The sequence below is a fragment of the Puma concolor genome, chromosome D3, assembly GCF_028749965.1.
Source record: "Puma concolor isolate L17-30 chromosome D3, mPumCon1.1.hap2, whole genome shotgun sequence".
Lineage (NCBI taxonomy): Eukaryota > Metazoa > Chordata > Mammalia > Carnivora > Felidae > Puma > Puma concolor.
The window spans coordinates 35,227,719-35,241,914 of NC_141678.1; the positions used below are offsets into that span (position 1 = coordinate 35,227,719).

At 37.6% G+C, this 14,196-nt stretch overlaps 1 protein-coding gene across 2 annotated transcripts in view; it reads right to left on the bottom strand.

Annotated features, from left to right (window-relative positions):
- Positions 1-14,196, bottom strand: part of TWSG1 (twisted gastrulation BMP signaling modulator 1) — a 72,953-nt gene that overhangs the window by 26,024 nt on the left and 32,733 nt on the right. For both annotated transcript variants that reach the window (XM_086682457.1, XM_086682458.1), the window contains exon 3: positions 9,856-9,955. In XM_086682457.1, coding sequence (XP_086538583.1) covers positions 9,856-9,955 — 100 coding nt within the window. The remainder of the gene's footprint in view (positions 1-9,855; positions 9,956-14,196) is intronic.

Consider the following 14,196-nt stretch of genomic DNA (forward strand, 5'->3'; position numbering starts at 1 on the left):
AGGTGCCCCTGTGTCCAACTCTTGATTTTGGCTGAGGTCATGATCTCACAATTTATGGGATTGGGCCCGTGTGGGAGGCTTTGATAGCATGGAGCCTAATTGGGATTCTCTCTCTCTCTCTCTCTCTCTCTCTCTCTCTCTCTCTCTCCCTCTCTCTGCCCCTCCCCTACTTATGTGCTTTGTCTTTCTCTCTCAAAATAAATAAATAAACTTAAAAAAAAAAGTGTTCAAAAATGAAAAAGCTGATGGTTGCTATGTTTTTTCTTCACTGGTGAAAGTTACTCATTTTTTCTTATAATTTAACATTGGCCATGAATTCAATATTTAAATGCACATCAAACACGTCTCAAAGTTAAAATTTCTTAAAGTAGTGTGAAAATTAATAAAAGAAAACTTCACATTTTAGTCAGGAGGCCAGAAAGGAGAGCTCTCACACCAAACCACTCCTTACAGCCCGTGGCAATCCCTATAAGAAGAAGCCTATACTTTGCTACCCCAGAAGGAGGAAGGTTTTCTTCTCCCCCAGCAACGGCCCAGATAATGAGAGACTGTCTCAACTCAGCCAGTGAGAAGCCACTGCACTTTCAACTCTTAGTTTACTCCAGCAGACTTTTTGTTTACAAGAGTACCCCCAACTCCTCCCTGTCCTCCATACAAGAGTGTTCCTCTCCTTTGTTCTCCAGACTTGCCTATGGTTTTGCTGTAGCTTGCATGCCCCAAATTGCAATTCTCTGCTATTCCCAAATAAACCTCTTTTTGCTTGCAAAAAAAAAAAGAAAAAGATAATTTTACTTTTAAGGTTTAAGTAAAGAGTCTATTATATTACGCATCATTTAATAATTTTCTAAAATGCATTTTAAACCACTATGTGATACTGTATGATTCCATTTATGTGAAATTATAGAACAATAGTTAGGCCCGCTTGTTTTTGCTGCACATTATTCTAAAAGTACAGGCTAATGCCAAATCCAGAATATAAAATAGAGCATTTCATTTACACAAAACTGAATATTGTCAATGGTCTGTTTCTGTACTTTAGGGCAAAAAAACCCAAAAAACAAAAAACAAAAAAAACTCAGGGAAAACAAAAAGTAGCCTAATTAATGAAGTCAGCGTTCTTTGTGTTTAATATATTAATAACTTTCGGGAGAATCAGTTTTCTTTTTTTTTTTTTTTAACGCTTATTTATTTTTGAAACAGAGAGAGACAGAGCATGAACAGGGGAGAGTCAGAGAGAGGGAGACACAGAACCTGAAACAGGCTCCAGGCTCTGAGCCATCAGCACAGAGCCCGACGCGGGGCTCGAACTCACGGACCGCGAGATCATGATCTGAGCCGAAGTTGGCCGCTCAACCGACTGAGCCACCCAGGCATCCCAAGAATCAGTTTTCAAGAGCTAAGCCTGTTTGGGAAGTCTCTTGCACGTCGGAAGGGAAGAAAAGAATCCTCTTATCAACTGTAGTGTGTACATGTGCATACTTGAAATTAATTCACTCTGGGTAGAAGAACGACGGATGGATGCTGAGCCTTCATAGATATTAAGATATGTACAAGGCCTCTATAAATACAACAATGTGGTTTTCTCCAATTTTTTTAAAGATTTTATTTTTAAGTAATCTTTCCACCCAACATGAGGCTCAAACTCACAACACCAAGAGCCATATGCGCTACTGACTGGGCCAGCCAGGTGCCCCAAAACAGTGTGGTTTTGATGCACGAACAGACACAGAGATGGATGGCATAGCAGAGAAAACCCAGAAATAAAGCAAAGTGCATATGATAAAGGTGGCATCTTAAACCAGTGCAGAGAGCCTTTTAAATAGCTTTATGCCTTTATAAATAATATTTAAATAAATAGTGGTAGTTATTTGAAAAAGAAAAAAACTGGATCCATAGTTCATACATAAACCAGGGTGAATTCCAAATGTATCAGACAGCTAGATGTAGATAAACAAATAAAACCATACAAGTATTATCTGGGAGCACAGGGAAATCCTGATTATGACTCAAAATCTAGAAACAAACACTGATAGAGTTGACAACATAAAATAAAAAACTTCTCAGGATAAAAAATAACAAAGAAAGTTAAAATACAAATGATCAGCTGTGAAACAAAATTATAATTTATAACACAGATGTTGGGGTTATATACCGAATATATTTTTAAGCTTCTAAATAATGAACAAAAATACCAATAATCTAGTAGCAAAATGGGCAAAAGATATGAACAAACAATGCACAAAAAAATAAATATAAATCATCCTTAAGCATATGAATAGATGCTCAATCTCACTGGTAATACGAGATAGTGAAATTTTAAAAATATACCATTTCTTACCTATCAAATTAATAAAAATCCAAAACTTTGGTAACAATAGCAGCAAAAGTTTGACAACATAAACCTTTGGTAATGTTGTAAGGGAGCAGGTGTTCTGTTATATTGCCTTCACGAGAAACCAAATGTTACAGCTCTTTTGGAGGAGAATTTGACAATATCTAGCAATATTACATTGACTTGACTACACAAGATTATTCATTATAGTGTTGTTTGTAATGGTAAAAGATTAGAAATAACCCAATGTCCATCTATCAACAAATGAGTACATAAAATGTTGGGGTTCTATGTAGGTAGCCAAAACAATATTAATATGAAAGAAGTTCCAGGATATTCAATTAAATGAAAAAACAGGGGTGCCTGGATGGCTATTTGGCTAAGTGTCTGACTCTTGATTTTGGCTCAGGGCTTGATCTGTTGGTTCCTGAGTTCGAGCTCCACATAGGGCTCTGCCCTGACAGCAGGGATTCTCTCTCTCTAACCCCCTCTCTGCTCTTCCCACATGCTCTCTCATTCTCACTCTCTTTTTCAAAACAAACAAACAAATAAACAAACTTTTAAAAAATGAAAAAACAAGAGGGGCGCCAGGGTGGCTCAGTTGGTTAAACATCCGACTTCAGCTCAGGTCATGATCTCACAGTTTGTGAGTTCGAGCCCCGCATCAGGCTCTGTGTTGACAGCTCGGAGCCTGGAGCCTGCTTCGGATTCTGTGTCTCCTTCTCTCTCTGCCTCTCCCCAACTTGTGCTCTGTCTCTCAAAAAATAAATGTAAAAAAAATAAATAAATAAAAAGAAAGAAAGAAAAAAGCATGAAGCATAATGTTTTATGTAACAAATGAATATTTTGTTTAACAAAATATGAATGCCTATGAAGGTTTTAAAAAAATGGTTATAGATAGGATGAAACCATCCATCCCGATTTCCTTGCACCAATTGGAGTCAATTCAAGTTCAGGTTTATCCTATTGCCCTAGTTTAATTCTCAAAAATGTCCTAGTTTCTAGGTTTTGATTGAAGGGTGCCTGGGTGGCTCAGTTGGTTAAGTGTCTGACTCTTGATTTCAGCTCAGGTCATAATCTTGGGATTGGTGAAATTGAGCACCGCATGGGGTTGTGCACTGACAGGACCCTGCTTGGGATTCTTTCTTTCCCTCCCTCCCTCCCTCCCTCCCTCTCTCTCTCTCTCTCTCTCTCTCTCAAAATAAACTTTAAAAAATATTGTCCTAATTTGGATAAAAAATTATGTGGTCACCTTGTCTATAGTTGAGGGAAGGAATAGAGTGGAGGTGACAGAGATGGAAATGAGCCATTGCCACTGTTATATACATTTGTCTTTCTAATTGTGTAAATATTTTACATAATCAAAGCACAAAAAAATTCAAAAAAGGAAATAAACAGAGGCACCTGGGTGGCTCAATCAGTTAAACCCCTGACTCAGGTCATGATCTCACAGTTCATGCATTCGAGTCCCACATCAAGGTCTGTGCTGACAGTGTGGAGCCTGCTCAGGATTCTCTCTCTCTCCCTCTCTCTGCTCTCTCTCTCTAAAATAAATAAATAAACCTTAAAAAAAGAAAAATAATCTCTAAAAACTGAAAACAAATTAACGCAAATGAACCTAACTTTATATCAAATTGGTCACATAACCACTCACAGAAAATTACTCTGACTTTGGAAGACAGTATTTGGGCTTACATCCTCAGTGTATATGCAAGGACAAAGCAATCTTAACTTCCACTTAATAGTCTTGTTGATGTATTATAAGTCATTCTATTAATGTTGTCAGAAACCAAAAATTTCAGCGTGGAAGAGTTACAGATGTAAAATCAAAAAAAGATCCTGTCACCTTAAATTTGAATTGGCAATATTACTACAAACTCAAAAAGGTTTTCCCTTGTAGCTATTTATTAGCTCTGCCCATGAAAAAGGACTAGTAAAAAGCTAGTAGTAGCAACAAGTAGTCCTGTTGCCAAGACTGTGGTCTCTACCTACCATTTTCTTCTATTGGAAACCAAAGCCCCCCAGGGAAATGGCTAATTCCATAAGTGAGGCAGAGAATGTATAACATGAGCCTGGGACAGCATCTGAAGCTAACAAAAAGGACAGAAACCATATCAGAAGGACTCAAGAACCAAGTTAAAGAGGTTCCTACTAATCAAAGATGAGACAATTTGAGCAAAAAGAATAATGACAGCAACTGATTAAAACACTAAACATATTAGAAAAGTCATGAGTTTACAATGATACTTAAAACATCCCCATCCCTACAAAACCTACCAAAAAGCAAAGCCAAAATGTATTAAATGCTATTGGAATTTGCTAGCGCATGAAGTCAATACTCTAAAAATGAACAAAGATGGAGAATTACATATTTATTTCACATTTCACTTATATATCTTTTATTTCAGGGTAACCAAAGGACTGTAGTAAGTGTAAGAAAGTTCTACACAGAATAATTCCAGCTAATAAATGCAGAAGGAAAGATAATAATAGAAGGTCATTATTTAATGAAACTGATAATGGCAAAGGTTATCAGTTTGAAGGGTGAAACTACAAAGTGAAAGCCTGATGGAAAACTTCCCACAAAAGGATCAGATTTTCACCATCTGAACCCACCAATTGTTTTGAACATCACTAAAAGCAGGACAACCAGATATTATGGAGTATAATTTACCACTGTATTCCACCTCCTTAACTGAGCCTGAATCTAATCAGTCTTTAGATCTAATCTTCAATCTATAGGAAATAGGACAAAAAAAACAAGTTAAATAAATATGAGAGGCAATCAGTCAAATCCAAAATGTGATATATTTTCCATCATAACTCACTAGTTTCTTCAACAAGTCAATGGAATTTTAAAAAATTTTGTTATTGTTTTAGTTTATTTTTTGAGAGAGAGAGAGAGTGAGTGAGTAGGGGAGGAGCAGATAGAGGGGGAGAGAGAGAATCCCAAGCAGCCTTCACACTGTCAGTTCAGAGTCCAGTGTGGGGCTCGAATTCATGAACCATGAGATCATGACCTGAGCTGAAATCAGGAATTGGAGGTTTAACTGACTGAGCCACCTAGGCACTCCAGTCAATAGAATTTTAAAAGGTGATGATGAGGGAAGGAAGAATTATTTTACAATACATAACAAACCTGTTTAGAAACATAAGAAACTCGACAGCTTACTACAGTAAGAGGACTATGGACCTTGAGTCGACTAAAACAACTATAAACAACATTTAGTCAATTAGGGCAATCTGAATATGGACTGGGTATTAGGTGTTAAGGAAGTATTTGCTGGTTATTGTAGATGTGGTAATGACATTGTATTGTGTAAGAAAAAAATTTTTTTTGAGATGAATAGCTAAGGTACTTTGGATATGTAGTGAAATCACTTCATAATAGTCCAACAAAAAAAAGGTGGGGGGTGAGAGATACAGACAGATGAAGGAATGGATGAAACCAGTATGGCTGCCAAAGCTAGGGAGCAGGTACACAGAAGTTCATTGCACTCTCTATTTTTGTGTGTATTTGGAAAAGTAAAAACAAAACAAACACTAAAACAAAACAAAACAAAAGCTGTAGGTAGGGATCTATGATACTCAAACCACAGGATTTGGGGAATGTGTTGAACAGCAAGGATGAAAATGAGTTGTGGTGGTTACCCTTAAGGCAACTTAATAGAAAATCCAGAAAGAGAAACGAATTCTCTTATACAAGGTTGCTGGAGAGAGCCTGCTAGACAAAGTATGTGCTAAAGGTCCACAGAATGAGACTCTAAGGGAAGGCTGCACTCTAATTTGGGTCCTCTCAGAGGCCTGTGCCCCACCCATGAAAAGTATGGGGAGTGTTTCAGTTAAGAAGGGAGAAGCGGCCACAGGTTTACAGAGGACATCACAAGAGCCTAGTGTGGAAGAGAACTGCCTGTAAGGAAGAGAATACTGCTGTACAAAAAAAACCTAGAATGTGGAAATGTTCTCCTAGAGAGCAGAAAGATTAACTGATTTTTATTTAAAAAATTTTAAGTTTATTTATTTATTTGGGGGAGAGGGGCAGAGAGAGAGGGAGAAAGAATCTCAAGCAGGCTCTGCACCATCCTTTTGTGGGACTTGAACCCACAATCATGAGAACATGACTTGAGCTGAAATCAAGAGTCAGACGCCCAAATGACTGAGCCACCTAGGCACCCCAAGATTAACTGAATTTTAAAGGAAAGGTTAAGTTATGTTATGAACTCAAGGTTCAAAACTAGTTATTAAATCCTTAGGGGTAAATATTACATGTTTTTAAATGGGAACTAGCCCAGAAGCATACCAGTTGCTTCTAGAATTGTAGAGATATGACTGTGTATAAGTACTCTTTCTCAGTAGAAGAATTACAGAACTCTTTTCCTAGAAAAGAGGCTCTTCATATTAGTGGCTAAATGAATGGAGGTGCCTGGCTGGGTCAGTTGGTGGAGCATGAGACTTTTTTTTTTTTTAAGTGTCTATTTATTTTTGAGAAAGAGAGAGAGAACAAGCAGGGAGGGGCAGAGAGAGGGAGCCACAGAATCTGAAGCAGGCTTCAGGCCCTGAACTGTCAAGCACTGAGCCTGATTTGGGATTCGAACTCACAAATTGCGAGATTATGACCTGAGCCGAAGCTGGACCCTTTACTGACTGAGCCACCCAGGTGCCCCAAAGCATGAGACTCTTGATCTCCAGGTTGGGTGTGAAAAAAATCTTTTAAAAAGAAGATTAATGGCACTGTTACCATTGTGTGATGTGTTAAACACACACAACACACATATACACACACACATTATTTTAGGCAATGCTAAAAGTGTACTTGTGTATTTAGTATCCATGTTAAATTAAATGCTTATATATGTATTTATGGGTTAAAGGACTTGTTATCTCTTTTCTACTTTCATTGTACATTAAATAAACTTACATTTAACGTCCTAAAATAATTCAAAGCTTCTTTTTTCCCCTAACAGAATTTAAAAAATTATGATCATCAAGGACATAAACTGTCCATCTTGGGAGAATAATGCAGTAAGAACTCGTTTATCTGACAGTCATAAAACACTGGAGTACCTTCTACGTACCACACACTATACTAGCTGTTAGAGATACCAAGATGAATCTAAGATGACAGAAGAAAAGACACCTCTGCCCCAGTTCTCTCAGAATTCACTACAAAACAATAAGGAAAAACAAGAAAGTGAAACACTAACTCCATCTTGGAGGAACCTACGAGTTCAATGTAGGTTCAATGTAGGTTCCTTGGAGGAACCTATGAGTTCAACGTACAAGTTCAATGTGGCGGAGTAAGCAGTATCCCTCACAGGCAGATATGTGGGCACCACAAAATTCTAGGAAGACTCAGGAGTTGCAGATAAACAAGTAAGGCAGAAGCAAGCTTATTCTGAGAATAGTTATGCCTCCAAATTGGTCCCTGCCTCTCTTCTCCCACAACTATAGAAGATAAGACAGTTTATTCCCTAGAGAAATTAAAGCAAAGAGGCCTTGGACTGGGAATACCAAAAATTGTAGAGGGTGGAGATGAAGGTGGAAAGAAAGAAGGAAAGAAAGTAAATTATAGCATGCTTTCTGAATACTGACATCACCCCTCAGGACCCCAGAACATTTGAAGCCATATCACCCACTCTTACCCCAGACCAGACACTCAAAGATTCTTCCCTGAAAAGCTGTATGATCCCAAATAGAAAAATCTATAGATCCTCAGGCAGAGGGTTCCTCAGTGAAAAAGACTGCAACCATCTGAGAGGGAGGCAAACTAGATTCCACACCCTGTCTATGAGCAAAGGCTCCTGATTAGCATTATTAGAGTACCTAACTTCTATGTATCAATAGATGGCCAAGGATCAGCAGGCATTTGAGGAAATGGAAACCATGCAAAGAGCAGAAGGGAAAACTTCAACAGCAACTGACCTCCATAATTAACAGTCCCAGAAAGATAAAAAAATATCTTATCTATAACACAAGAAAAATATGCTCCCCAGAAAGGACAAGCAGAGAAGGGCTCTTGGAAATCAAAAATGAAAGCTAAAATTTCAAACACTAATATGAAGTTTAGAAGATTAAGAAATCATTTAGGAAGTATACTTCAATACAAAAAGACAGATAATAGGATTGCCCATTTAATAAATGAGTTTCCATACTATCATGCATCAAACTAGTATGTAACACTAATTTATTCAATGAATTGCTAAAGTAATTACTGATTTAACTAGAAGTAGTGATAAAACTATCCTGGGAAGATAAGAGATACGAGAGCTAAATTATCATCTACCATAATAAGAAGTCAACTAGTAGTTTCTAAATTCAAAGAATCAAGAGAACAGCATAAGGACATTATTTAAAATTATGGAAATAACATAATACCGAAGAGCCAGAAGTTGTTGTCTCTGATGCAGGAGATCAAAGGATTGGGAAGAAGACGCCAGGGGGTTGTTTAAGTACAATGTGCATGTACCTTAGGTATGTGCATACATCCCACTTTGATAAAAATAGAACTTAATTTTAAAAGATCAGTATGACACCATCCTTGATCTGAAGGAGTTTATACTGTTGGAAGAGACATGCAAAACAATCATAGTAGCACGCAATACACAACTCAACAGAAGCAGACAATCTGAACAACACAGTGGATCTTATCTCAGTCAAAAAAAGGGTGTTTGGGGGCGCCTGGGTGGCTCAGTCGGTTGAGTGTCCGACTTCGGCTCAGGTCATGATCTCACAGTCCGTGAGTTCGAGCCCCGCATCAGGCTCTGGGCTGATGGTTCAGAGCCTGGAGCCTGCTTCCGATTCTGTTGTCTCCCTCTCTCTCTGCCCCTCCCCCATTCATGCTCTGTCTCTCTCTGTCTCAAAAATAAATAAATGTTAAAAAAAAATTTTTTTTTAAAAAAAAGGGTGTTTGTGAGACAAGGGGACACCTGAACTGTGGTTTCAGAGGATGGAAAAGGGTTCACTGGTTGGAGAATGATGAACGCTTCCCCTGTCAACAGTCTACACATGTAAGTTTTCTTTCTAAAACACAAGTGATAACATTCCATAAACACACTTTCATACACCTTACTTTTTTTTCACTTAATACCTCTTGGAGACCATTCCTCAGAAAGCCCTTAAAAAAAGCTTTCGGTTTTTCAAGGATCTTTTACTGAAGTCTTACATAAAAGGAAGATAACCTATTTTTAATATACTAACTCCTAATTTTAATTGCAACTACAACACATGCTTCTTATTAAAGATTCAACACTATGAAAAATTAAAAATAAAAAGTAAAAACTTTTCCATTGTTCTTCCATTCCCACTTCCCCAAAATAAGCACTTTGAATTTCCTTCCAGACCTTTTTCTATAAAAATAAAAATGCACATACATGTAAATACTATTCAACTAACGTTCCATGCATCTACTACAGCTTATACTCACACTAGTCTATACACATAAAATACACTTACATTATTTAAAGTCTCTTAAAGTCAAGGATTCTGTGATGAGAAACTTTAAACTTTACTGCATGTCAACTTACCAACACAATCACAACACTCATCCCAAAGGGTCCCAAGACATAACATACACTCCTTACAGCAGGAACAATTCCCTTCTCCAGGTCGGCACTGGCAGAGCTCCTGGAAATAAGATAGATGTTCAAACTTAAAATTTCAAACAACCATATTTAAAACTGTTAGTTTTTTGTAACACCCCCCCATATATGCATTTATAGTCATTTACTCTTCACACAGTTTTTTATTCAAGATCATTAACTGTTTGTACGAACATAAATATCTACAATGTCAAGTAGATTTATATTTTCTTTTGGATGCATTCAGTGACCTATTTTGGATGCTTTTATCTTATTGTGAAACCAAAGAAAACCTTTTACTTTATAACCATTACTTTACCCCCTACACTACCTTGAAAAATAGTTCAGTACAAGCACAAAACCTGTTTTTCAGCTATTAGACTCATTGTATAAATTAAATGAATAGCCGGCTTGTAGCAGGAGCTGTGCTTTCTCAATACGTGGAGTCTTTCAAAAACTGCTATTTTTATTGACCTACAACTGTTAAAAGAGTGTGCTTGGTGCAGCAGACTATTTAAAAGAAGGTTGGGGCGCCTGGGTGGCGCAGTCGGTTAGGCGTCCGACTTCAGCCAGGTCACGATCTCGCGGTCCGTGAGTTCGAGCCCCGCGTCGGGCTCTGGGCTGATGGCTCGGAGCCTGGAGCCTGTTTCCGATTCTGTGTCTCCCTCTCTCTCTGCCCCTCCCCCGTTCATGCTCTGTCTCTCTCTGTCCCAAAAATAAATAAACGTTGGAAAAAAAAAAATTTAAAAAAAAAAAAATAAAAGAAGGCAGCGATTATTTCCTCCCTATGTCCACCCACCCTCTTTGCAATGTAACTCTGCAGCTCTTCCTATCAAAGGACAGTGTCTATTTCCAGACTAGCTTTAATCAGCAGAATTTGGTGGAAATGACATCGTGTGAGTTCTGAGTCTGGGTCTCCATGGCACTGAGTGCTTATACTCCTCCTCTTAGAACTTCTCCCAGCTGCCATGTGTAGCCTGGAAGAAGGCCACATGGGCAAATTGGTCCATTGGACGCCTTCCTCTCTCATCCAGCCTCCAACCAACCAGCAGTTGACAATGGACATAAGAATGAGACCAGAAAAACCATACAGTTGATATGGGCCCAAATGGCGAACCCACAGAAATAGGAGCTAAACAAATGGTTACTGTTTTAAGCCACTAAACTTTGGAGTCATTTGTCACTCCACAAAAGCTAATTAATACAGCTTGTTTCTCAAATGAAGCTCCCAGGTAATTCCTCTAGCCCCCTTGCCACCAGACAACCACTCCTAAACAAACCCAACGTAAAGAGAATTCTGTAGCCACCATTGCCTACTTAGCTTTCCCTGACTTATAAGATACCATATACATTTTTATTTTTATTTATTTACTTATTTTTGAGAGAGAGACAGAATGTGAGCAGGGGAGGGGCAGAGAGAGAGGGAGACCCAGAATCCAAAGCAGGCTCCAGGCTCTGAGCTGTCAGCACAGAGCCCAACGTGGGGCTCAAACTCACAAACCATGAGATCATGACCTGAGCCAAAGTTGGAAGCTTAACTCACTGAGCTACCCAGGTGCCCCAAAGATACCGTATACATTTTGAAAAAATTTAACATAGCACATAATATTCATTCCTATTAAATTCATCTTATTACATTTCTAGACTACTGGAGTCACTCCGATGTTCTAGTATGACATGATTTTTTGCACCCTTGATATTTAATTCCTTTTTTCTTCTTCTCTAAAAGTTCCCTAGCTATTTCACAGCATTTTTGGCAGTCGACACTTGTACTATTTTCTAACTAATTAGAAAATTAGATTAGTTTGATCCCGATGTATACCTGTGACCTGATGATACATGCAAGTAGTAGTATTTTAGTTCTTCAAAACTCTGTACAATCAAGCTGAATTCACTTACTGCAGACCTTCGGTAACTTTGTTAAGTCTATTAGAAAGAGAAGGACTAAAAGGGAAGGGACTTCCTGAAAAGTACAGATGCTTCATCATAAAACTGGGATGCTTGATCCAGAAAAGCTCAAACATACTTGGAAATTTAGAAAATCGGAGTTGCCAAAAATCTATTTTGTGACTGGTTTCTCCATAAAAACCTGTCTGTCCTGTCTTTGGAACAAGAGAACATTTTCTGAGTACACATGGTGCTTTTAGGATACTTTTTGTTTTTTAGTTTTAGAAAGCTTGCCACTTAGTCACAAGAAATAAAGCTTCTTTCAAATATTAATTTACATTATACATAGTGTCCCTTTATTCTCTAGTTGCTTGTATTTACATTATTTATTTAACTCAGGAGAAGCAAACTAGAAAGTAACAAATTTATTCACAGAATAAATCTCTCCTTTTTCTATCTATCGAAGCTTCCAAATAGCTTACTAAATGAGTTACTGTATATCATGCTAAATAATGCGGAAATGAATGTCAATGCAATGGCATCCAGTCTGAGTCATTCGAGTGTTCATTATGTCTTTTTACCATCAGGTATCTGCAAGGTGTTTTAAATTGGAATGAAAGGGTGGTGATACTTTAAGATTACTGGGAACTAATGGAAGGTTAAAACTAAGGCCATTTAAAAGTCGCTTCAACTTGCCTGGATTATGTAGCCCTCAAGATTAAATCTATTTCATGCCCTCTTAATAGATGCTTGTACTTTTACATGTCAGTGTAGTGGAATAATGTACTCTAGCAATATGCTTAATAATTTATAATTTACTGATAGAATATAAAGGGAGAGGCTATAGGAAGCTAAGACATGACGGAAATAACTTGAAGATAAGCTTTATTTCTGCACTATTAAAATAACAAAAGTGCAGGCTAAGACTTTCTTGGTAAAAATTACTGCTAAAACTGGTTGAATGCCAGGTAACAGTATGCCAGCTAATATTTTCCCTTTTTTCCATTTTACTACAGAAACGACTGAAAAACCCTTGCCTTAATAAAACAAACTTACCCACATAAATTAAGACATTTTACAGAGCAAATAGGCCTCAAAATATATCAAAACATCTCTATTCTTCATAGCTCATGTCAGCATTCTTTTCAGGAGACTGAAAACTAAGGAAAATGAGATCACATCCTGAAACCAACCTTTTAGTCAGCATTTGCACCTTTTCAATTTTCAAACAGACTATTTCTTATTTTCCAGGAGAAAATTCCAGGCAAATTTAATATATGGCATTTAGGATCTCAAAAACCTCACTGAAGGTCAAGAGAGCAAACATATATGGAAACCGTTTGCTTTATGACTATTGTTAAGTCAAGAAAAAAATAGCAATGGATTTCCATGTGTAAATCATGATGAATAACAACCATGTGTGGCTCACCAAGCAATTTATTCCTTCCTAGTCACTTTACGTGTCTTCCAAAATCACATTATTGAATGTTTGGTCATAAACATCTTTGGAAATGTACACTGTAATTTTCTTTACAGCACAAGAAAACTATGGTTAGGATGAATGTTTCTAAAAAAAAAAAAAAAAATGCTTCTACCGTGCTTTGAACCCAATTATTGGAAATACAAAAGAAAAAAAATCAACTCAGTATGTAACTCTGTGATGAATCAAGGATCACAGAAAACCATTAAAAATTCCTTTTAAATTAAGCAGTCTCACTCATTTAAAAAGAAATGTTTAGCTTTAACAGTTTTAGTTATGAAGACATAAATGAATCTTCAGCCTTTCCCAAAGAGGCTATGGTAAAGATAACAAAGATGCTTTAAGAAAATTTAAGTCTTTTGGGGTCACCTGTGTGGCTCAGTTGGTTAAGCATCTGACTTCAGATCAGGGCATGATCTCACTGTTTGTGAGTTCGAGGCCAAGAGGCACATATCCTGCTTGGGATTCTCTGTCTCCTTCTCTTCCTGCCCCCCACCCCCTCAAAACAAATAAATAAACATTTGAAAAAAAGAATTTTTTAAGTTTATTTACTTGTTTAGAGAGACAGAGTGTGAATGGGGGAGGGGCAGAGAGAAAGGGAGACACAGAATCCGAAGCAGGTTCCAGGCTCTGAGCTGTCAGCACAGAGCCCCACGCAGCTCCAGCTCACCAACACTGAGATCATGACCTGAGCCTGAGCCAAAGTCTGATGCTTAACTGAGCCACCCAGGCGCCCCAAAAAATTCTTTAAAATATTTTAAGTATTTTTTTAAACTATAAAAGACTGAAAAATATATACTAGAGTAGAAGGAAAAACACCCAAGTTTAACCCACTTTGGCAAATTCCTACACATTTCTAGCAAAATAACGATTGTATGCTCTGCTGATCTAAAAAAATAAGCATTTCCCTCTCGTAAAAA